The sequence below is a fragment of the Salvelinus alpinus genome, chromosome 22 (genome assembly GCF_045679555.1).
Source record: "Salvelinus alpinus chromosome 22, SLU_Salpinus.1, whole genome shotgun sequence".
Lineage (NCBI taxonomy): Eukaryota > Metazoa > Chordata > Actinopteri > Salmoniformes > Salmonidae > Salvelinus > Salvelinus alpinus.
This window is the reverse complement of record NC_092107.1, coordinates 10,568,091-10,593,912: the sequence shown is the minus strand read 5'-3', so window position 1 is coordinate 10,593,912 and position 25,822 is coordinate 10,568,091. Positions and strand designations below refer to the sequence as shown.

Sequence of the window (25,822 nt, the reverse complement as noted above, 5' to 3'; positions counted from 1 at the left end):
GAAGAGAAAATTGGAGAAAGGAAGAAAGAGAAGAGAGAAAACAAGAGATGAACGAAAAGAAGAGGAAACAAGAAGAGACGGCACACTCACTTGATCTCCAGCTTTTCAATGTCTTCCTCCTCTACTTGAAAATGAGACTTTTTGGTGTAACTGTTGGGCCTTGTGACCTGGGGACATCAACAAGACTGAATTTACATCAGTCTTCTCCAGCAAATAACAACTCATGAACTGTCAAAAATCAGCCAGACACCTAAGTTGCGTTCATTAAGGCATGCAACGGAAAATGGTTGAAATGTTTTTGCAATGGAAAACTAATGTGAGCATTTCTTATTGGACAAGTCCTGGTAGTCCCGTCCTGTTTTAGTCAGTTATCTTCAATTTGGAAGAAAACTGAGATGACATGAGCTGCCAGATGTAAATTACGTTTACCTCAAAGTAAAAAGTTTCCTCAAACTGAGGGTCACTGGTCTTCTTTTTCACCTTTGTTTTCTTCTGGTCAAACCTAACGAGACAGAAGAGTCAGAAATATACTCAAACCATTCTCATGGGGGTCTATATGAAAGAATAAAAAATAATGCCTAAAATTGAAGTGAGCCCGTAATTATTTTCCACTGCAGAGGACGGTAGTCGAGTCTTACCTGGCAGGCCCAACGAGCGAGACAGTGGCATACGGGTCACAGTTCTGTCCACTGATCAGAGGCAAGCCCTGGCATTCTATTATCCTGGGGGAGACAAAAGCAACGGGAGATTGACATTAGTGTTTCTCATATCAATTTCCGGTGTTCTGACTATCTGACCTACCACTCACAATGTGCCACATAGATGAAATATGCATGCTACAAAAACTGTAAAACATGCACATGACATTTTTGTATATTCATTAAAAAGGGAAATGTCAAAAAAAAAAATACTTCCTATTCATCACCACCCCATAACCAACATGTGAAAATGGCACGTTTCTATGTTTTGTAGTAAAAAAAGATAGAGGAAAATACATTTCCAGGGCCTCGTGTGATTTTAACCAATTATGAGTAGTCATTACCTACTAATGATCTAATAAAATTGGTTGAGGATGTCATTGGAAACACTTATCTTCCTCAATCTTTTTAACTACAAAACATAGAAACTTGCCATTTTCACTTACACTACATAACCAAAAGTATGTGGGCACCTGCTCATTCCAAAATCATGGGCATTAATATGGAGTTGGTCCACCCTTTGGTGCCATAACAGTCTCCACTCTTCTGGGAAGGCTTTCCACTAGATGTTAGAACATTGCTGCAGGGACTTCCATTCAGCCCCACAAGAGCATTAGTGAAGTCGGGCACTGATTTTGGGCGATTAGGCCTGGCTCGCAGTCGCCGTTCCAATTAATCAAAAACGTGTTTGATGGGGTTGAGGTCAGGGCTCTGTGCAGGACAGTCAAGTTCTTCCACACCGATCTCGACAAATCATTTCTGTATGGACCTCGCTTTGTGCATGGGGGCATTGTCATGCTGAAACAGGAAAGGGCCTTCCCCAAACTGTTGCCACAAAGTTGGAAGCACAGAATCATCTAGAATGTCATTGTATGCTGTAGCGTTAAGATTTCCCTTTACTGGAACTAAGGGGCCTAGCCCGGATCATGAAAGACAGCCCCAGACCATTATTCTTCCTCCACCAAACTTTACAGTTGGCACTATGCATTCGGGCAGGTAGCGTTCTCCTTGCATTCGCCAAACCCAGATTGGTCCGTCGGACTGCCAGATGGTGAAGCGTGACTCATCACTCCAGAGAACGTGTTAAAACTGCTCTCGAGTTCAATGGCAGCGAGCTTTACACCACTTCAGCAAATGCTTGGCATTGCACATTAGGCTTGTGTGCGGCTGCTCGGCCATGGAAACCCATTTCATGAAGCTCCCGACGACCAGTTCTTGTGCTGACGTTGCTTCCAGAGGCAGTTTGGAACTCGGTAGTGAGTGTTGCAACCGAGGACAGATTTTTACACGCTTCAGCACTCAGGGGTCCTGTTCTGTGAGCTTGTGTCGCCTACCACTTTGCAGCTGAGCCGCTGTTGCTCCTAGACATTTCCACTTCACAATAATAGCACTTACAGTTGACCCTGGCAGCTCTAGCAGGGCAGAAATTTGACGAACTGACTTGTTGACAAGGTGGCATCCTATGATGGTGCCACGTTGAAAGTCACTGAGCTCTTCAGTACAGGCCACTCCACTGCCAATGTATGGAGATTGCATGGCTGTGTGCTAGATTTTATACACCTGTCAGCAATGGGTGTTGCTGAAATAGCCAAATCCACTAATTTGAAGGCGAGAGGACAAGTACATTAGAGTGTCTAGTTTGAGAAACAGACGTCTCACAAGTCCTCAACTGGCAGCTTCATTAAATAGTAACCGCAACAGTAAGTCCCTCTGTGTTCCTTTGCCCATCTTAAATCTTTTCTTTTTATTGACCAGTCTGAAATATGGCTTCTTCTTTGCAACTCTGCCATGAAGGCCAGCATCCCAGAGTCACCTCTTCACTGTTGACGTTGAGACTGGTGTTTTGCGAGTATGAAGCTGCCAGTTGGGGACTTGTGAGGCATCTGTTTCTCAAACTAGACACTCTAATGTACTTGTCCTCTCGCCTTCAAATTAGTGGATTTGGCTATTTCAGCAACAAGCGTTGCTGACAGGTGTATAAAATCTAGCACACAGCCATGCAATCTCCATACATTGGCAGTGGAGTGGCCTGTACTGAAGAGCTCAGTGACTTTCAACGTGGCACCATCATAGGATGCCACCTTGTCAAGTCAGTTCGTCAAATTTCTGCGCTGCTAGAGTTCTCTTGCTCAGTTGTGCACCGGTGCCTCCAACTCTTTTTTTCTATTCTGGTTAGAGACAGTTTGCGCTGTTCTGTGAAGTAGAAGTAGTACACAGCGTAGTACAAGATCTTCAGTTTCTTGGCAACTTCTCACATGGAACAGCCTTCGTTTCTCAGAACAAGAATAGACTGACGAGTTTAAGATGAAAGTGCATTGTTTCTGGTCATTTTGACCCTCTAATCGATCCCACAAATGCTGATGCTCCAGATACTCAACTAGTCTAAAGTTGTATTGCTTCTTTAAAATCAGAACAACAGTTTTCAGCTGTGCTAACATAATTGCAAAAGGGTTTTCTAATGATCAATTAGCCTTTTAAAATGATAAACTTGGATTAGCTAACACAACATGCCATTGGAACACAGGAATGATGGTTGCTGATAAATGGGCCTCTGTACACCTATGTAGATATTCCATTAAAAAATCAGCCATTTCCAGCTACAATAGTCATTTACAACATCTACACTGTATTTCTGATCAATTTGATGTTATTTTAAATGGACAAAAAAAGTGATTTTCTTTCAAAAATAAGGACATTTCTAAATGACCCCAAACCTTTGAATGGTAGTGTAAATATTCAGACCCTTTGCTTTGAAACTAGAAATCAGTGATGTAAAGTACCTAAGTAAAAATACTAAGTACTACTTAAATAGTTGTTTTGGGTCTGTACTTTACCATTTATTTTTGACTACTTTGACTTTACTACATTCCTAAAGACAATAAATGTACTTTTTACCCTCACACCCAAAAGTACTCCTGACATTTTGAATACTTGCAAGGACAGAAATTGTCTAATTCACACACTTATCAAGAGAACAACCCTGGTCTTCCCTACGGACTCTGATCTGGCAGACTCACTAAACACAAATGCTTTGTTTGTGAAATTTGTCTGAGTGTTGAACTGTGCCCCTGGCTCTCAAAAAAGTGTTGTCTGGTTTGCTTAATATAAGATATTTTAAATGATTGATACTTTTACTTTGATACTTAAGTATATTTAATACCAAATACTTTTAGACTTTTACTCAAGTAGTATTTTACTGGATGACTTTCACCCGAGTCATTTTTTTTTGTTTTTTAAGGGTATGTTTACTTTTACTCAAGTATGAAAATGAGGTACTTTTTCCACCACTGCTCGTAATTGAGCTTAGGCGCATCCTGTTGCCATTGATCATCATTGAGATGTTTCTACAACTTGATTGGAGTCCACCTGTGGTAAATTCAATTGACTGGACATGATTTGGAAAGGCACACACCGGTCTATATAAGATCCCAGTTGACAGTGCAGAGCAAAAACCAAGCCATGAGTTCGAAGTAATTGTCCGTAGAGCTCCGAGACAGGATTGGGTCAAGGCAAAGATCTGGGGAAGGGTACAATAAAATGTCTGCAGTATTGAAGGTCCCCCAAAACACAGTGGCTTCCATTCTTAAATGGAATAAGTTTGGAATCACCAAGACTCTTCCTAGAGCTGGCCGACCGGCCAAACTGAGCAATCGGGGGAGAAGGGCCTTGTTCAGAGAGGTGACCAAGAAACCGATGGTCACTCTGACAGAGCTCTAGAGTTCCTCTGTGGAGATGGGAGAATCTTCCAGAAGGACAACCATCTCTGCAGCACTCCATCAATCAGGCCTTTATGGTAAAGTAGCCACGCCACAGTAAAAATAGACATGACAGCCCACTTGGAGTTTGCCAAAAGGCACCTCAAGACTCTCAGACCATGAGAAACAAGGTTACCTGATCTGATGAAACCAAGAACTCTTTGGCCTGAATGCAATTGTCACGTCCGGTGGAAACCTGGCACCATCCCTAGGGTGAAGCATGGTGGTGGCAGCATCATACTGTGGGGATGTTTTTCAGCGGCAGGGAGACTAGTCAGGATCGAGGATACGATGAACGGACCAAAGTAGAGAGAGATCCTTGATGAAAACCTGCTCCAGAGCGCTCAGGACCTCAGACTGGGGTGAAGGTTCACCTTCCAACAGGACAACGTCCTTAAGCACACAGCCAAGACAACGCAGGAGTGGCTTCTGGACAAGTCGCTGAATGTCCTTGAGTGGCCCAGCCAGAGCCTGGACTTGAACCCAATCGAACATCTCTGAAGAGACTTGAAAAATAGCTGTGCAGCGATGCTCCCCATCCAACCTGACAGAGCTTGAGAGGATCTGCAGAGAAGAATGGGAGAAACTCCCCAAATACAGGCGTGCCAAGCTTGTAGCGTCATACCCAAGAAGACTCGAGGCTGTTATAACTGCCAAAGGTGCTTCAACAAAGTCCAGAGTAAAAGGTCTGAATACTTATGTAAACGTGATCAATTCATTTTTTATAAAAATGTCTAAAAACGTGTTTCTGCTTTACCATTATGGGGTATTGTGTGTTTTTAAAATATTTTTTTACCTTTATTGATACAGTTTTTTTCTCATTGAGATAACATCTCTTTTCCAAGAGAGACCTGGTCCTGGACCTGTGTAGATTGATGAGGGGGTAAATTAATTCATTTTAGAATAAGGCTGTAACGTAGCAAAATGTGGAAAAGGTCAAGGGGTCTGAATGCACTGTATATAGTGTATGTTGATGTTCTGGTGGTGCTGGAGATGTTTAGTTGTCAAGTTATCCCTATTGTTTGTTTTTTTACAGTAAGGCTAGTACACTTTTACAACAAGTATCCAACTGACAAAACAAATCTCGATTGAGGGTAGCAGCACATCCTGACTGGGCAGGTCATATTTCCAGAATAAGGGCTAGGTAAACACCAGACAGGATGCAATGCAAATTAGTAGCACAGGACGCAACCAAAAGTGTGAATGAATGAACAAATGAATAACAAATTAGCCAACTGTCAGAGAAGAGACAGGCAGAAAGGCAGGAAGTGTAGGCATGGTTTGTCTAGGGCATAGGGTGTCATGACGATATTCCCTAACCACTCACTCAGCCATGGGACTAATGAACAGCCATCTATGATGCTGTAAGAATGACATCGCCATAGCCCAGTCAGTGCATGTAGCAGTGACACAGACAACAACAGTGCACAAAGTGATGCAAGTGTGTGTGCCTTTGTGTGTCCTCCTTAGGGTTGCAAAGGGAGGGTATATTACTGTAAACTTTCTAAGTTTACCAGTAAAGTACCAGAATTGTGTTAACTTTCAAGTTTGGGGGGGGTTTATAAATGACATGTCTAATTATCTCTGGCCCTGTGTGGCCTTATCACATGTAAAACAATTAAATAATAAACAACAAAAATTGAATGACAAACCTGTAAAACATTCATCCTAAATAAACCATAAACTTTAATAGCATTGGTGTTAAATATATTTTTTATACACTTATTTCCCTATGTCAATATGTATTTGTTTAGTAAATGTTTTGCCATCAAACTGGTGGCAGTTGTGAAAAAAGCTGGAAGAGTTGCAGAGTCCATTGAAAATAATGCCAGTTGATTAGATGCTTTTCAGTAATTAGGCAATATTCTCTTGAACCATTTGGTCTATCCACTAGAAACTCATGGACACACACAGAGTGTAAAAACGTTAAGAACACCTTCCTAATATTGAGTTGCGTGCACCTCCCCCCTCAATTCTTCAGTGAATGGACTCTACAAGGTGCTGAAAAGCATTCCACAGGGATGCTTCCCACAGTTGTGTGAAGTTGGCTGGATGTCCTTTGGGTGGTGGACCATTCTTGATACACACAGGAAACTGTTGAGCTTGAAAAACCCAGCAGCGTTGCAGTTCTTGACACAAACCCGTGCGCCCTGGCACCAAATACCCCGTTCAAAGCATAGGAGGTTGTTGTCTCATCTTAATTGAGAAGGACAGGCTCGTGGTAATGGCTGGAGTGGAATATGTGGAATGGTATCAAATACATCAAACACAATGATTTCCATGTGTTTGATGCCATTCCATTCTCACCGTACCAATGCTGCTGGGAAAAATTAGAATGGCGCCGAAGGAAATGGCTGCCATTTTACGATCCTGTAACCAATTGTGCATGTTTCTTTGCGTTATTTGTAACTTATTTTGTAGATAATGTTTCTGCCACTGTGTCTTATGACCGAAAAGAGCTTCTAGATATCAGGAGAGCGATTATTCACCCCGTGCTGGAGGAACACTATTTCTTCAACGAGTCAGACGGGAAGGACTTACTTCAGATGCACGACAAGGTCCTCATCCAAGTCATTCACAGGAGAAAGAGGTATCGAGGATGAAGGTCCGGGTGCCTTGTAAGGATCCGTCGCCGAGAGGGTAATCTACCTCTACCATCGGTCCTATTAGCCAACGCACAATCAATCGATAATAAAATAGACGAACTACGATCACGTATATCCTACCAACGGGACACTAAAAACTGTAATATCTTATGTTTCACCGAGTCGTGGCTGAATGACGACATGAATAACATACAGCTGGCGGGTTTTAAGCTTTTTCGTCAGGATAGAACAGCAGCCTCTGGTAAGACAAGGGGTCGCAGTCTATGTATATTTGTAAACAACAGCTTGTGCACGAAATCTAAGGAAGCCTTGAGGTTTTGCTCGCCTGAGGTAGAGTATCTCATGGTAAGCTGTAGACGACACGATCTACCTAGAGTTTATCTGTATTTTTCGTAGCTATCTATATACCACCACAAACTGATGCTGGCACTAAGACCGCAATCAATGAGCTGTACACGGCCATAAGAAAAAAGGAAAACACCCATCCAGAGGCAGCACTCCTAGTGGCTGGGGACTTGAATGCAGGGAAACTCATCTGTTTTACCTAATTTCTACCGGCATGTTAAAATGTGCAACCAGAGGGGGGAGGGGAGAGGAGAGGGGGGAAAAAAGAGAGAAAAAAAACAACAACTTTAGACCACATTTACTCCACACAGAGACATGTACAAATCTCGCCTTCCATTTGGCAAATCTGACCATAATTCTATCCTCCTGATTCCTGCTTACAAGCAAAAACTAAAGCAGGAAGCACCAGTGATTCGGTCAATAAGAAAGTGGTCAGATGAAGCAGATGCTAAGCTACAGGACTGTTTTGCTAGCACAGACTGGAATATGTTCCCGGGATTCTTCCAATGGCATTGAGGAGTACACCAGATCGGTCACTGACTTCATCAATAAGTGCAACGATGACAACGTCGTCCCCACAGTGATCGTACGTACATACTAGAGGTCGACCGATTAATCGGAATGACCGATTAATTAGAGCCGATTTCAAGTTTTCATTATTTATTTGAGGCTAAATTGATTTTATTGATGTATTATATTAAGTTAAAATAAGTGTTCATTCAGTATTGTTGTAATTGTCATTATTACCAAAAATAAAAAAGTGTTTAAAAATCGGCCGATTAATCGGTATCGGCTTTTTTTGGTCCTCCAATAATCGGTATCGGTGTTGAAAAATCATAATCGGTCGACCTCTAGTACATACCCCACCAGAAGCCATGGATTATAGCCAACATCTGCACTGAGCTAAAGGGTAGAGCTTCCACTTTCAAGGAGCGGGACTCTAACCCGGAAGCTTACAAGAATTCTCACTATGCCCTCCGACGAACAATAAAACAGGCAAAGCGCCCATACAGGACTAAGATTGAATCTTTCTACACCGGCTCAGACGGTCTTCGGAAGCTTGCAAACTATTACAGACTACAAAAGGAAAGCACAGCCGCGAGCTTCCCAGTGACACAAGCTAAATTACTTCTATGCTCGCTTCGAGGCAAGTAACACTGAAGCATGCATGAGAGCATCAGCTGTTCCGGACAACTGTGTAATCACGCTCTCCGAAGCCGATGTGAGTAAGACCTTTAAACAGGTCAACATTCACAAGGCCGCAGGGCCACAGGGATTACTAGGACGTGTACTGACCAACTGGCAAATGGCTTCACTGACATTTTCAAACTTTCCCTTACGGAGTCTGTAATTCCAACATGTTTCAAGCAGACCACCATAGTCCCTGTACCCAAGAACATTATGGTAACCTGCCTAAATGACTACCGACCCGTAGCACTCACATCTGTAGCCATGAAATGCTTTGAAAGGCTGGTCATGGCTCACATCAACACTATAATCACAGAAACACTAGACCAACTCCAATTTGCAACAGAGCCACAGAGCCACAGATGATGCAATCCCTATTGCACTCCACACTGCCCTTTCCCACATGGACAAAAGGAACACCTATGTGAGAATGCTATTCATTGACTACAGCTCAGTGGTCAACACCACAGTGCCCTCAATGCTCATCACTAAGCTAAGGACCCTGGGACAAAACACCTCCCTCTGCAACTGGATCCTGGACTTCCTGACGGGCCGCCCCCAGGTGGTAAGGGTAGGTAACAATACATCCGCCACGCTGATTCTCAACACGGGGGACCCTCAGTGGTGCGTGCTCAGTCCCCTCCTGTACTCCCTGTTCACTTATGACTGCATGGCCAGGCAAGACTCCAACACCATCAAGTTTGCCAATGACAACAGTGGTAGGCCTGATCACAGACAACGATGAGACAGCCTATAGGGAGGAGGTCAGAGACCTGGCCGAGAGACCTCTCCCTCAACGTGATCAAGATAAAGGAGATGATTGTGGACTACAGGAGACGGAGGACCGAGCACGCCCCCATTCTCATCGACGGGGCTGTAGTGGAGCAGGTTGAGAGCTTAAAGTTCCTTGGTGTCCACATCACCAACAAACTAACATGGTCCAAACACACGAAGACAGTCGTGAAGAGGGCATGACAAAGACTATTCCCCTCAGGTGACTGAAAATATTTGGCATAGGTCCCCAGACCCTCAAAAAGTTCTACTGCTGCATCATCACCGCCTGGTATGGCAACTGCTCAGCATCCGACCGTAAGGCGCTACAGAGGGTAGTGCGTACGGCCCAGTACGTCACTGGGGCCAAGCTTCCTGCCATCCAGGACCTCTATACCAGGCGGTGTCAGAGGAAGGCCCTAAAAATTCTTAAAGACTCCAGCCACCCAAGTCATTGTATGTTCTCTCTGCTACCGCACGGCAAGCGGTACCGGAGTGCCAAGTTCTAAACAGCAACTACCCCCAAGCCATAAGACTCCTGAACAGCTAATCAAATTGGCTACCCAAACCACTCTTTTTCGCTGCTGCTACTCTCTGTTTATTATCTATGCATAGTCACTTTAACTCTACCTACATGTACATATTACTCCAATTACCTTGACTGGACCATGATAGCCCCTGCACATTGACTCTGTACCAGTACCCCCCGTATATAGCCTTGCTATTGTTATTTTACTGCTGCTGTTTAATTAAATGTTACTATTATTTTCTATTTTTTACTTAACCAACAATGTTTTAAGAAATAGAAAAAAAAGCGTTAAGGGCTTGTAAGTAAGTATTTCACTATAAGGTCTACCTGTTGTATTCGGCGCATGTGACAAATACAATTTTATTTGATCATTATGAGCCGTCCTCCCCTTCAACCTCCACTGATTCAAAGGCACTTTAATGTTTAGTCTTGCCCATTCACCCTCTGAATGGCACACATACACAATCCATGTCCCAATTGTCTCAAGGCTTAAAAATCCTTCTTTAACCTGTCTCCTCCCCTTCATCTACAATGATTGAAGTGGATTTAACAAGTGACATCAATAAGGGATCATAGCTTTCACCTGGATTCACCTGGTCAGTCTGTCATGGAAAGAGCAGGTATTCTTTTTTTTAATTTTTTTTTTTTTTAATTTTATCCCCTTTTCTCCCCAATTTTCGTGGTATCCAATCGCTAGTAATTACTATCTTGTCTCATCGCTACAACTCCCGTACGGGCTCGGGAGAGACGAAGGTCGAAAGTCATGCGTCCTCCGAAGCACAACCCAACCTAGCCGCACTGCTTCTTAACACAGCGCGCCTCCAACCCGGAAGCCAGCCGCACCAATGTGTCGGAGGAAACACCGTGCACCCGCCCCCTCGGTTAGCGCGCACTGCGCCCGGCCCGCCACAGGAGTCGCTGGAGCGCGATGAGACAAGGATATCCCTACCGGCCAAACCCTCCCTAACCCGGACGACGCTAAGCCAATTGTGCGTCGCCCCACGGACCTCCCGGTCGCGGCCGGCTGCGACAGAGCCTGGGCGCGAACCCAGACTCTGGTGGCGCAGCATAGCACTGCGATGCAGTGCTCTAGACCACTGCGCCACCCGGGAGGCCCAAGAGCAGGTATTCTTAATGTTTTGTACACTCAGTGTATATTAACAGTGAATACTTAAAAATAAAACGTTTTTAAGTATAAATTGCCCAAGTCACCATAGATTAACAGAAAATATATGGCAATTACCAAAGATACTGGTAACTTTGGTAAATGAGCGTTAACTTTGCCACCCTAATCCTCCCACAGTGACAGGGCAGGGTAGAGGGCCATTAACAGTGAAGAGGTATCGATGACACACCGTGGTTTTGAGACACCAGCGGCCACAGAGGTGGGAGCAGTGCTAGAGCAGTTTCCTGTCGAGATGCCATCACGTCCTCCTCATTAACCTGCTCGCCGCGGTTTGAATGAGTGCCGACGAGCAACAACATCATCCACTGACTAACACACACACATACACACACACACACACACACACACACGAGATGACGATCTCTTGGAAATGCACAAACATACACGCAATGCCAAAGGTAGTGCTCAGGGACAGCACTACAGTAGGATGCACCATCAAACTCCAACAGAGGAGACACAGGTTGTTTGTGAGAGCTGTGTGTGTATGTGTGGACTGGAGGATGTTGAAAATGAACACAGCAGAGGTGAATTCCAGAGTAGGAGAAAACAGCTGCGGTAAGGGAGCGGAAGAGAGGGTAAACCATGGTTGGGTCTCTGGGCTCTGGCTCCTTAGAGCCTGTTGGTGCCTGACTGGGAGGCTTTATGGCGTTGGGTGATCTAGCCCAGACAAAGCCAGAAACAAAAGGCTATATTGACAGCAAATAAGACTCCATAGAGAAAGTCCACATATGTTAATGTACTTGTGTTAAAGTCTTCCAATACTTCTTGAGGTAGTAGGTGCCCCTAATCAGATTATATTACCCCCCCATCCTAACCTTACCCACTAGGGAGAAGAAAACAATCTGACCCTGGATCAGTATACTCACCGGACCAGTAGCTGCTGGCACATGGAGCCGTTCTCTATGATCAGTTCATTCAGACGCATCTCCAGGTGGACCTTTCCCTAGGAGGAGACGTCACGATATCAGAGCATACTGAATGTCAACAGGATTTCGTCAGTGTTTCTCTTATCAACATTGGTGATAAATGCCAGATCCTATGCAAATGAATACTGTATAAAAAAGAAAAGGGAAAAAAAGTTGAGTAGGTGTATCTCATTCCTTCATTCACTCTCAGAGGGAGAGGTACAGGTAGAGCACAGTATTTTGCAAGTCAAAGTTACCAAATGAGTAAAATTAATCTATTATATGAATCTATTCAGAAGATTCTAAATAAGCCATGGCTGCTGTAACAAGGGGCACTACAAAAGAGAGGCCTGGTTCAAAGGTGTCCTCTCTGAACATATGTTTATAATTGACTTTTAGAGGTTAGGTTACATTCATAGTGCAGCCTACTCTATGAATGAGTTAAACGTTCATTCTAAAGTGGTGGATATGAGTAAGGTCTTTGGCTGACTCCTAACCTCCCCAGTCTTTCTCTATGGTGGCTTCAGGTTAGTAGTGGTTGTGTGTGCATCAGGGTGTGTGATAAGCCACAGCTTGCTGTCATGTGAACCAACGCTCAAAGTCTTTATCAGGTCGGATGTGGTGAAGGCTGCTGCCTCGCCTTCGGAAGTGTCAGAGAGAGGCAGAGAGAACAAAAACAAACAAAAAAATACCAGCGAGCACTCACTCTCCCCTCCGCAGTACATTACGAGTTGAGCTCAGATAGTGATTGTTGTCGCTTACGTGGTCGCTAATGGAAGATAAGCCTTGGCCAACATGGTGAGAATTACCCTGGCATGCCTGCTGCACTGAGCTAATGTCACCAGGGTCATGTTTATCAGACACCAAACGAAGAAACTGTAACAGGGAAGAACTACCTGGACTAAGAACTACCTGGACAAAGGGTTTTTTGACACATGCCCTAATGAAAGCAACCGAAATCACTGCCACGCACCTTCAAAACATGTCTTGGCCTGTATTGTACTGTACTATCAGGTCCACGTACAAGTAGCCACTTGGCTCAGATCTAGGAACAGATTACCCTCTCCAAGCCCTAAACTTAAGCATTAGGCCGGGAAACCCATAAACGGGCGACTTCTAAAAGGGCAACTTCAACATACTCCAATCTGTACCAACAACCGCACAGGAGATACCACCTCTAACCCACTCCTGCTCTTCTCACCGATTGCCAACTGCATTGCTGCATCAATTTCAACCCCTTTCTCAGAGAAAGAGAGAGAGAGAACACAAGCGCACACACACTGCAGTCCATCACTGATGTAACAAGACTTAGAACACCTACTTCAGAGTGAGTCACCGTAGCAAACACTCCTCATGATAGCCTAGACTAGGGCCACTCCGCTACAATTGTTTTCACATATGACAACTTTGTACAACGTGACAGCGGCAGGAGGTAACAACCTTGGGATTCTGCAGAGAGAGAGAAAAAGACCAGTTAGAGAGAGAGAAGTAGAGAGAGAGGTAAAGAGAAAAGTAAAGAAAGGGGTAGAGAGCGAATGAGAGAGCGAAAGAATGAGAGACAGGGGAGAGAGAGTGTGGGAGGATACACTTCCTTAGACACTGTAAAAGGAGCCCTTTGAACAGCGGGTTTGCAACAGTAAATAAAAAAATTAAAATGCTGTGCGTTGTGAAATACCTAGAAAAGACGATCACCGTGTTTACAGTGAGAAGAGCGAGACTGGAACCAGAAACATTAGGTTCTACCCAAGTCCATCTCCCCCACACATCTCTCTGAATGGGGAGCTTGTAAGCAGCATAGTTCATTTCAAATCAAATATGGCTGCTCTTTTCGTAGACGACTTAGCCTAGCTAATATTGTCCTCGCCTGGCGTTGCCCAACTGACACTACGCCCACAGACACACACAGCCAACTCGGCTCAGTGTCCTTCTGTTCTTCCTGGACTCAAGCTGTGTCTCTAGTTGGGGAGGCAGTCCTGGTCATCTCCAGAGTGATTTACTGTAGAAAACCACTCCTCAGAATAGCCCAGACTAGGGCACCCGCTAGACATGAAATGCTACAACTGGAGTGAAATAGGGTTACATGGAACTGTCCTACACAGCCTACAGTGATTGGGTAACATGTCTGCTGGCTTAGGTCAGTTCAGGATGCTGTGGCAGTAGGACACAGGGTTATTTCAGCCCGTTCTCCGACAGATTTCAGTGTCCTAAAATCTTCTCGTCACCCAAGAACAAAAAACACTCACCACCAGGTTAATGACACCATTATGTAACCGAGAGGCATCTGACCGTAGCTTTTCAGCCAGGGCAGACGCTTAAAGAGAGCCTCATATCAACTCAATTTGAGTGTAAGACCAGCAAATGGATACACCTCGGAGAACGGAAGTAAGAAGACCAGCAAATGGATACACCTCGGAGAACGGAAGTAAGAAGACCAGCAAATGGATACACCTCGGAGAGCGGAAGTAAGCAGACCAGCAAATGGATACATCTTGGAGAGCAAAGTCCTATTTTTTTTTTCAGTCTTTCCGTATCCCCCCCTCTCACTTTGAGCCAGAAGTCCTGACATCAGAAAAACATTTTCTCAATTTTCTAAAAAGTGCATCCTCTCCTCATCACTGATCTGAAAGAACTGACTAGGTGAAAGCCAACCAATGAGCTTCCACCATATTGCTATCACCAGTCAAGTATTTTCTAATCAGTGCAGATGAAGGGAAGGAGATGATGTGAGAACTGATTTTTAAAATCAATTGAGCTAGAGCCTCAGTGAATCAGCCCGGTTACCAAGCCTCTCGGCCCAGTTACCAAGCCTCTCAGCATAGAGAGAATACAACAACAGGATGTGAGGAGGTGGTGTCTGCTGCAGAGACAGTTGGACCAAGCCAAATGTCTGACTGGTGACTAACTACAATCAATAGCATTGGACAGCCTTACGGTGGCTGAATGACCGCATACAAGAACTAGCACAATGACTAGAAGGTGAACTTTTCTCCCCAGACCAACTGGGTACACATAAAGATGTCTGAACACTGTCTGACTGACACCCACCTGGACTTCAGAGTTAGGGTCCACGGGCTGCAGGCCAAACCAGTGCTCCTTCCCACTGAATTTACACAGTTCCTCCTTCCGGATGGACACTTTCCCTGAAAACACACATGGACAGAGAGAAGTCAACATACTTGGAAATCATCCAGCTGAAAGCATAGGGTAGCTGTGTGTGTGTCTAATATATATATATATATAGAGTGTGTCAGTTCCTACTCACCGACAGGCAGGTCCCTTTGAAAAACCCCCTTGGCGAATACGTAGAAGGACAAACACTGAAATGGTCGTGGGATCTCAAAGTAGAAGTCCTCACCGTAGAAAGGGCTGAAAAACAACCATACAGGAAGTCGTTTTAGTGAAGCGCAAAACGCCATCTTTAGGCTACGTTCAGAGAACAGGCTGACCTCTGTGGAAAGGGAACATTTACTGAAAACTTTGTTGGCTTTTGATTGGGAAAGGTTTATGACTGATTAGCCTGATCCTAGAGCTGTTTTTGCAGTCTTGCCAAACAACTCGTGACAGGGAGCTGGCAAGACAAACAGATCTGGGACCAGGCTACTATTTGAAGGGACAGAAGACAACACACCGATGACAACACAAACCAAGGACTTATGCATAGACCGCCCTCCATCAGCAATCATTAAACCACAGGTGCTAAATATAGCCTAGCGCTGTGATGACCAGGCCTCCTAGGACTGCCTGACCAGCATACAAGTGGCTTGGAAGAGCAGGCCGAGAGGGAGAGGGTGCCAAGCAGCTGTACCATCCAGCTCTGACCGGGGTCATTTGTGGTCAGTACAAGGCATGGGCCGACAGGAGATTTTTTTTTGAAACGGAGCTGTTGCAACCTAACCTTGTCCAATTAGATTTTTTTTTTTTTAGATTGGGTTAAGTGTCTCGCTATCAGTCCTGAGCCCAATCTCAACTGCTTAAATCTATTCTCTCCTCCCCATCAATTTCACAGATGGGAAAAGAGTTGCTAGGTGAAAACAATATGGTGGAAGTGCATCACTAGGCTGGCTTCACCTGGTCAGTTCTTTCAGATACGTACAGTGAAGGAGGCGAGGACAGATGTTTTAAGACAATTGAGCAAGAGCCCTTCTGAGCCTAACAGACAGTTACATCCTTTCCACTTATATTCTCCAAGAAAATACAATTATGGTAATGTACCATAACTGCATAGTTACTAGCCTGTTACATAGTTATTATGCTACATTGTTACCTTGGTATGAGGCCTATTTTATGTAAAGAGAAGCCAGAATGGCTGTTAGCTACATCATTATGCAGCCTTCTCAAAACAGTAGAAGCTAAGCAGGTTTAAGCATGGCTAGCAGGTGTATGACAGACTAGTATGAAAACAGGACAACTGACAGACATTTGTTCCATTATCTTAATAAAGTCAAACAGTGCTAATAACATTATGATCTGTTCATAAAAGCAGTGTTCAAGTAAGGCTACCCTCTATGCAGTATTGCATGGTTGGTGAAATGTTTTGCCTGTCATTTCCTCAGTGAGGGTTTGGCAACACTTCCAGGCTGCAGACACCCACGCATCCTCCAGTTTGTGCACATAATCACATGGAATTACGCACTTGTAGCCTCCACACACATACACAGTACCTCCTCTTTCGATCTCCCGTTCCCTCCCTCTCAGACAGAACACGGGTGTAGGCATTAGTCCAAACAGTTGAGTTTTTCAAAGAAAACGAGTTTCTATTGGTAGGTAGGTAGGTCCCTCGCCATTTCGCTTACATTTAAGAAACGTTTCGCAACAGAATCGGCATAATGAATAAACCCTAGATTCAACAGAACACATCCTATCCTTAAAGAAAAATTACACTCAAAATATTTTGGTATTTGCTTCATTAGTCCACTTTTGATACAGTTCCAAATGTTTTGCTTTTCAGCAATCAACATATAGAACTTCCAAAATGCAGAAAGTGGCATAGTATCGTCGTACAGTGCCTCTTTCTGTATTTTGAAAAGTTTTATATAGTTTTGGAGTGGTTTTCCTTTAACCTCCCCATAAATATAGAGTAATGTGGTACCAGTATAGCCACTCCACTACAATTGTTTTCACATGACAACTTTGTGCAACATGACAGTGGCAGGAGGAAACATCCTTGGGATTCTGCAGAGAGAGAGAGAGAGAAAGAGAGATTCTACAAGTCTTAAAGCCATATGAAAGGCCATGCATCGAGAGAGAGAGAGAGATAGAGAGAGCGTGGGAGGATACACTTCCTTAGACACTGTAAAAGGAGCCCTTTGAACGGCGGGTTTGCAACGGTAGAGGGGGAAAAAACGCTGTCCGTTGTGAAATACCTAGAGAAGACGATCACCGTGTTTACAGTGAGATGAGCAAGACTGGAACCAGAAACATTAGGTTCTACCCAAGTCCATCTCCCCCACACATCTCTCTGAATGGGGAGCTTGTAAGCAGCATAGTTCATTTCAAATCAAATATGGCTGCTCTTTTCGTAGACGACTTAGCCTAGCTAATATTGTCCTCGCCTGGCGTTGCCCAACTGACACTACGCCCACAGACACACACAGCCAACTCGGCTCAGTGTCCTTCTGTTCTTCCTGGACTCAAGCTGTGTCTCTAGTTGGGGAGGCAGTCCTGGTCATCTTCAGGTTACAAAACACTTTAGCCTATATGTTTAAAGTTTCCAATGGTGTTACATGACACCACATCGATCGTGAAGAACATTTCAACATGAGGAGAGATGGTAAGGAAAGGATACTGTTATTGCCCTGCCTGATGACATCTGACACAAAATGATCAATGCAAAAAGATCTGGGCCCTGCAGGAAGAGGATGTTACACATCAAATGATATCACCTCATGCCAGCAACCATGACAGTAATGCAACATAGGCTAACATGACAAGAGCAACATCTTCACTGCCCTGTTCTTGCAGGGTGTGCTGTGAGGTACTTTTGAACAGTGCTCGGAAAGTATTCAGACCCTTTGACTTTTTCCACATTTTGTTACATTACAGCCTTATTCTAAAATTGATTAAATTAATTGTTTTCCTCATCAATCTACACACAATACCCCATAATGACAAAACAAAAACCGTTTTTTTTTTTTTTTTTTTAATCTTTGCAAATGTATTAACATGTAAAAAACAGAAATACCTTATTTACATAAGTATTCAGACCCTTTGCTATGAGACTCGAAATTGAGCTCGGTGTATCCTGTTTTAATTTATCATCATTGAGATGTTTCTACAACTTGATTGGAGTCCATCTGTAGTAAATTCAATTGATTGGACATGATTTGGAAAGGCACACACCAGTCTATATAAGATACCAGTTGACAGTGCATGTCAGAGCAAAAACCAAGCCATGAGGTCGAAGGAATTGTCCGTAGAGCTCCGAGAAAGGATTGTGTCGAGGCACAGATCTGGGAAAGAGTACCAAAACATTTCTGCAGCATTGAAGGTCCAAGAACAAAGTGACCTCCATCATTCTTAAATGGAAGAAGTTTGGGACCACCAAGACTCTTCCTTGAGGTGGCTGCCTGTCCAAACAGAGCAATCGAGGGAGAAGGGCCTTGGTCAGGGAGTAGACCAAAAACCCGATGGTCACTCTGACAGAGCTCCAGAGTTCCTCTGTGGAGATGGGAGAACCTTCCAGAACGACAACCATCTCTGCAGCACTCCACCAATCAAGCCTTTATGGCAGTGGCCAAGCGGAAGCCACTCCTCAGTAAAAGGCACATGACAGCCCACTTGGAGTCTGCCAAAAAGCCCCTAAAGGACTCTCAGACCATGACAAACAAGATTCTCTGGTCTGATGAAACCAAGATTTAACTCTTTGGCCTGAACGCCAAGCGTCACGTCTGTAGGAAACCTAGCCATCATACTGTGGGGATGTTTTTCAGCGGCAGGGACTGGGAGACTAGTCAGGATCAAAGGAAAGATGAATGGAGCAAAGTACAGAGAGATCCTTGATGGAAACCTGCTCCAGAGCGCTCAGGACCTCAGACTGGGGCGAAGGTTCACCTTCCAACAGGACAACGTCCCTAAGCACACAGCCAAGACAACACAGGAGTGGTTTCGGGACAAGTCTCTGAATGTCCTTGAGTGTCCTAGCCAGAGCCCGGACTTGAACCCGATCGAACATCTCTGAAGAGACTTGAAAATAGCAATGCAAGACTTGAGGCTGTAAACGCTGCCAAAGGTTCTTCAACAAAGTACTGAGTAAAGGGTCTGAATACTTATGCACATTTTAGAATAAGGCTGTAACATAACAAAATTTGTAAAAATTCATAGGTTTTGAATACTTAACGAATGCACTGTATGAAGGTAGCCTACATGTGCCCTTTAAAGAGATCACTAGATGGCCATGCTACAAATAATCAAATTGGCTAGATTATTGGTACTAATAAGCAAGTACATGAATAGTTTATTCTTTATTTAGGCGTAGGTCCTAAGGTTAAGGGTTAAAAATCAGATTTTATGAGAGAAAGTCATACTTCAGAGTTCTGACCCTTTATAACATGGCCAGATAGTTACTACCTTCAGTCTGAGGATGATGATGGAGGGAGATTGTGGCTCAGTTGGTAGAGCATTGCCATAGCTACGCCAGGGTTGTGGGTTTGATCCCTGGGCGACCCATACGTAAAATGTATGCACACGGCTGTGTCGCTTTGGATAAAAGAATCTGCTAAATGGCATCGGCTATATAATACTACTATACGGTTGTTACCTGAGACTCTTGTCAAACACCTTGGTCCGGAACACCTCCTCCTGGTCCAGGCTGATGGTGCAGAAGGTGCAGAGGTCCCGCTGTCGGTTGGGCCCCGAACACGGACCCAGGTTCTTGCCTTCACCTGCAGGATATGGAGGAGAGGGTCAGAGAGGCAGGTGGGGCTAACGTGGAGACTTATGACACCTTGGCAATTATGTCTATTTCTATAGACCTGCTGTTACTATGGTTGATAATACTAAATGTGAACATTTAAAATCAGCGCTGTTCAATTCCGGTCCTGGAAGGCCTAAAAACTTCTGGTTTCTGTTTTTCTACCTGGTAGTTCATGGCACTCACCTGGTGTCCCAGGTCTGAAATAGTCCATTATTAGGAGAGGATGAAAACCAGAAGTGTTTTTTATGTCTCTCCAGGACTGACATTGAACAGCCCTGATTTAAATAATAAAAAACACCCTAATGTTTCAACTGAAGTGTGTTCAGTTAGGCCTTCTTTGAAGATTTGTTTTTTGATTTCGACAACTTCATGATGTGGCATGTAGAGGCCTAGTAATTTAATTTATGCATTCAGCTAGGATACTGAGGATAGTCCACTCAGGGAGTCCTGAGTTACATAAAATGATTGTGTCAGTGACAATAAGCCTGGTTAGTGGCAAGGTGCGGGGCGCACAGGGCGGATGTGGCCTAAATTGAGAGTTGAGCATCACGTAAGATGTGGTCAAAGACACAGCACATCAACTTCCTCCCAGCATGCTCCTGGCTCTGACAGTGGAGTGCTGATTCACAAATGTGAAACACCTCGGAAATCTCCAGCCAGGTAAACTATTTGCACCTGGATCAACAGCACAGCAGCACATGCCCTCTAAAATGGATATACTACAGCACCATAAGGACTGCACACTACCTGTAATAGAGCTCTGTGTCTCCATCTGCTCTATAGAGCGCTACCAGGTTCATGTTTGCATGAATTTACAATAAACACTGTACTTTCATTCAACTCCAAAAAGACTATGACATACAGTAATAAATAGTTTCACACATTATATGACTAAATCAAAACAATATTAGCATGTCTCTCACAACTTTCACTGAGTCCAATGTGTGAAGCTGTGAACCACAAGATTATTCAGTGTGAAGTGGTTGACAGCAGTCTAAATTGGTCCGAAAGGTCGGGAGGGATATGTAAGGGTGAGCAAACTTTAAATGGGGAAAAGCCAGAGTCAGGGATCAGGCTCTTTAACAGGCTATTAATATGTCTAATCCCAGAAAAGGGCTGTGAAAACCTACAGCAGAGCTCTGAGCTACCACTAAGCCCCGGTGAGCCCGACATGCAGGGGAGTTCAAGCCCTCGCTAACCTCCTCAACGCCATCCTCACAAAAAAAAACACTGGTCGCCGTGGAAATGGAGGCAAGAGGTCAAAGAGCAAACGCCACGCTACTACAAACTTCTCTGTTTGTACTGAATAGACTACAACTTCCATTGACACTTTTTCGTTTAAGACAAACAGAAACCCCAAGAGGAAGAAGAAAGGTTTCGTAAAATGGCAAACAGTTTCTTACCAAGGGTAGTTCCTCAATTTGTTATGTTTTTAAAAAATCTTGCTTCCTGGGTGCTCATCAATGCATGGTAGTGAAACTTTCATTTGTTTTGCAGCCGTTGTGTGTGCCCACGCGAGTGCATAATGCGTTCATTTATTTTGCTTATATGCACACCTATGATGACTTTGTGCTGGTGTGCATGTCAACATGTGTGCTTGTTTGTACATGCATGATAGCATCTGCAGAAGTGAGCATCAGAGCCAGAGAGAGGGGGAGGGGGAGTAGTGGTACAGTAGTCTATAACCAAGGGCTTCTCATGATACAGGTAGTACGATTAGTCCTTTTTAAATTGTCCAAGTGAAAACACTGATCAAATGAGGAGTCACATCTACCAGACCATTGAGATAACCTCAGATATGTTTGCAAAATTCATACTTTACTAGACTTCCTGAAATCAAGACAGGTTTATGTATGCAATGCTTAGTGTGCAGTTCTCATTTTGAAGTAGATGGACAGTGTGAATGGTCTTGTTCTCTCTCACAGCTACCCTCACAAAGCTGACAGTATTGTTTGTGTGCCAGTAACATTCCATCAAAAGATCCTGTTGCGGTACTGTGCTCATTCAAAACTAACAAACTGCCTGCATATAAAAGCCAGGTGCGTGTTTAGGAACTCAAGCAAATTCTTTTCAAATGGTCTTTGACAAAGTTACTTAAATATCTGCCTATAGGCTAACTGTTAATCACAGACGCAAGTCATGAAATGACATCCTTTACAGAGGATAATGATGGATGACCATTTGGAATTGTGTTTAGGACCTCAAGAAGTCTCTTAATTGCAACAAAAATGCATGCATCCGACATTCATGTGAAAGAAGCCATTTCAGTAATCCGTCTGTCTTTATGATTATGACTTTTTGCACAGAACTCAAAGAAATTACTAAGGAACTTTTATTAATTCCATTGAAATTAATGTTATTTTCCTGTTAAAAGAATGATGGACAAGGATATTTGTGACCAAATATATCCTGAAAGTGTAAAAGTTCCACTCGAAGTAATTAAAAAAACATTCTGGGTAAATTAATGTTTTTTTCTTATAAATATGAAACCAACACAAACCAGCAATTAGCTAACCCTGCTGGAGAATAGTATGGTTTAAAATTCAAAAATTATTTATCAAGTGATGACTAATCTGGAATAGTGTAATTTCGAAACTAGTTAACTATTTCAACACAATTAATTTCAGCAGCTAACCAACACACGGAGACAACTTCCTGCCACGAGCGTTTCGCAAAATGTGAACAGAGACGCAAGGTAACTAACGTTAACTAGCTAGCTATGAATTACACATTCTGATTCGATAGCTATCTAGGTAAGATACAAAACATAGCAACAAATTATCTGTAAAGGGAGTGGCACAATTTCACTGAAAGCACTTTACGTTTGCTAGTAATATAGACAGCTAGCTTAGCTACGTAGCTAACCAGTTCATGTGTTTTGATGCGTGTATTTGGAGAGCTAGCCACTGACTGTACTAGCTAGCCCGTCTTTGCCTATGCTTTTGTCAGGGAGCTGGCCTAGTTCTATTAAAGGTGACGTCGGATGAGGAACTGATTAAAATAAATAGCTACATTGCGACAGCGTTTTCTGCAAATATAAAACACGTTTGATAGCGGCCCGGGCAACATTCATTCACAACATTGTCTCATATCTTCATGAAGTGCCTGTGTTGATTGTACCGCGCCCCTTTTTTCCCCACGTCGTTCACTTTGTTAGCCCCCCTCAATTGAAGAATGCTGATACAATAAAGACATTGTTCGCACTTACATATCTTTCCCCGCAGGCTTTGTAAAATCCGAATTCTCGTGTCGTCTTCTTCCGCCATGGTCCGACTTGACTGTGTATATGTCGCTACAGTAGTACATTCAACGCTTAGCTATCATATCCGTTTATGAATGCAAGCGAAGGGCCAACCTACTGCATCGTCACTACGAGCGCTATTGGCCGTATGCTGACATTAGACTAGCTGGAGAGACTTGTGTGAATATTCTTCACTGCACGGGCTCTCACAGTTGGTAAAACAAACGGAAGCTCTGTGCAGGATTTACAAAAAATATATAAAAGATTAGAGGATGCTCCTCTTTCTCTCCTGTCTCTGATGCTAATATTTTGGTACCTGACCTTCAGACAGACAGCTTGCACAGACAATTTTAATTTCTATGCTTACACTAGGAGCATTTCTTGATATTTTGTTATTTGAACGTTTAAAATGTTCAGGCCTGCTGCTGATATAGTTTTGTATAGTCAGATTGTTTTTTTCTCTCAGTAATACAGGGAACTGGCTATGTTCACTTCTCTCATCTCTTTCTTATTTCAAGGTAGTCACAGTTTGGATGGTGGATTGCTTATCCAGGACTATTCAGGACATTCACAGGGACAGAGGGAATACAGGTATGCACATCTGCCTGTCCATGGCAAGCATAAATTGTGCCTGTCTATTCGGGTGCCAATCTTCTTTACACCACAGGAACTGCACCCGAGACCCAACCTTATACTAACTTTAGAAAACCATAGCCCCAGCCTTATCTTCACCCATTTTTTGAAACTGTAACCCATGTCCTTATAACCCGTAACCCTAGCCCCAGTCCATTTTGACCTCAAAACCAAACCCTTGTGCCCACTTTATTGCAAGCCCATTTGAAAACCATAATCCTAACCCTGACCTTATTTCGAAATGAGGTATTCCTCATGTAATTTGAACAAAAAAAATACAATGATTTGAGGGATTTTCACAAAATGTAATCCATAGAAGGGTCCTTTTGGAGGAAGGATTGTTGACATATATTTGACATTTGTATCCCTCTTAGAAGTAAAGTCCCCTGTTTAGGGGACCTCTGTGGTACTGGTTCCAACACACATTTTTGCTTATAAATCGATCTGTGGACACTGTATATCGAAATGGCTTGTATTGAGCGATAGCCCTAGTTTCCACAGACACAGTAGTATTTTTTTGTCTGCCTGTGTAACGTATGATGTTAAATCTGAAACCACTTGAAGCTGGGATGTCACTCCTACCATTTAATTCGCTCTTCCGACTGTCCATCAACTCCTGTCTGAACCCTATATCAGATCCACTGACAAAGTGCACACCTGCAATCCTTACATCATAACGCAGCAGGAGAGAGGGGTTTCATCACAATCGCACATTCAAAGATCAATTTATAGCGATTAATCTAAAATAATTCATAGATTTTAAACAAATCTATTTCTGTTTGTCATAGATGGACAAATTTAATATGATATTAATAGCTCTGTTTGACGTTCACAGCGCTGGGGGCAAATGTTTTGATCAAGACTGACCTTTAGAAGATATGCACATTTTCTCTAACCATACAGATATGTATTTTACAGTTATAAGGAAGGTGACATATATTATAGTAAGTGGTTATCATTTGATTATAAAGCATATGTCATTTCAAGCCTTATTCATACAGTTTTGTTGAATAGGAAATATACGTCAAATAAAATATTTCATATCTTCCTCATATTTGTACTGTGTACTTGCCCTTGTGTCCTCAAATGTGACTACACCTGAGCAATTTTAAGAATTTTTACCAGAAAGGTGAGATTTTAACCTTTCTTGGATTATGACATATTACTAGTTATTGTTTATGATCCTCTTATGATTAATAATTACCTTCGGGCATTACTTAGATTACATGTAGTTACTGTACATTTAAGAGGCTATTAGAGCATCTGAACGCACCGATTCCGCATGTGTTAATCTCTTGCTCATTAAGAAAAATGAGATTTCAGTCTTTTTTGGGGTGTGGTCCGATGTGGTAGTTGTTGATGTTTGTCCCCCATGAGACCATAGCAACAAAGCCAGTATCACTTCCTCAAAATAGTCCGAATGAATCTAAGATAACTCAAGAAGTCTAATTTATTCTAAAGGTTTTGCCTGGGAGGTTTTAATCGTGCAATTTTACACCTAGCTAAGGTGTTTGGTGCTGTATTTATCAAGTAAAAAAATGTGCAACGTGTTGTCTTGATGTAAACAAAGTACGATCCGCAGACCTGGGGCCTGTTGCACAAAACTAGGATAAGGGATTAAGCCAGGATATCTTGGTGATCCTGGCTCAATTGATCCGTAATCCGGTTGCACTAAAGATGGATAAGGGGCAGGAGGATATGTTATGGTATAAATTACCATGGAGATTTATTCTGTGGAGCTAGCCTGCTCCAGACCAGGCTAAATTCCAGGATCTATTTAATCTCATCCCTAATGTCAGTCAGCAGTCACCACAAATGGAAACCAATAGTTATTTCACTGCTCACTATACATTGTTATCACATATAACTAGACCCACTGTTATTATTTAAACGTTTGTGATCATTAATTTCAATGATTTTGGATAAATGATTTTTAGATGTTGCTATCATTAGATAATTTACAGTTTCCCATAGACTATAAGGCTATATATAAAATGATAGAATATTAGGGCCACAGAGGGGGAAAAAACACAAGTCATAATATTGTAACCAG

The 25,822-nt window shown here is 43.1% G+C and overlaps 2 protein-coding genes across 2 annotated transcripts in view; one reads left to right on the top strand and one right to left on the bottom strand.

Annotated features, from left to right (window-relative positions):
- Positions 1 to 23,321, bottom strand: part of LOC139549705 (ras GTPase-activating protein 2-like) — a 46,008-nt gene extending 22,687 nt beyond the window's left edge. Inside the window, exons 1-8 of the mRNA XM_071360396.1 lie at positions 23,104 to 23,321; positions 19,740 to 19,863; positions 15,246 to 15,349; positions 15,029 to 15,123; positions 11,945 to 12,021; positions 639 to 722; positions 430 to 502; positions 91 to 167 (exon numbers count right to left, since the gene is read on the bottom strand). Of these exons, the coding sequence (XP_071216497.1) occupies positions 91 to 167; positions 430 to 502; positions 639 to 722; positions 11,945 to 12,021; positions 15,029 to 15,123; positions 15,246 to 15,349; positions 19,740 to 19,863; positions 23,104 to 23,161 (692 nt within the window). The 5' untranslated portion in view covers positions 23,162 to 23,321. The remainder of the gene's footprint in view (positions 1 to 90; positions 168 to 429; positions 503 to 638; positions 723 to 11,944; positions 12,022 to 15,028; positions 15,124 to 15,245; positions 15,350 to 19,739; positions 19,864 to 23,103) is intronic.
- LOC139549698 (E3 ubiquitin-protein ligase TRIP12) overlaps positions 22,487 to 25,822 on the top strand; it is a 78,601-nt gene continuing 75,265 nt past the window's right edge. The window contains exons 1-2 of the mRNA XM_071360363.1: positions 22,487 to 22,590; positions 23,655 to 23,727. The gene's annotated coding sequence lies outside the window, so the exon portion shown is untranslated. The remainder of the gene's footprint in view (positions 22,591 to 23,654; positions 23,728 to 25,822) is intronic.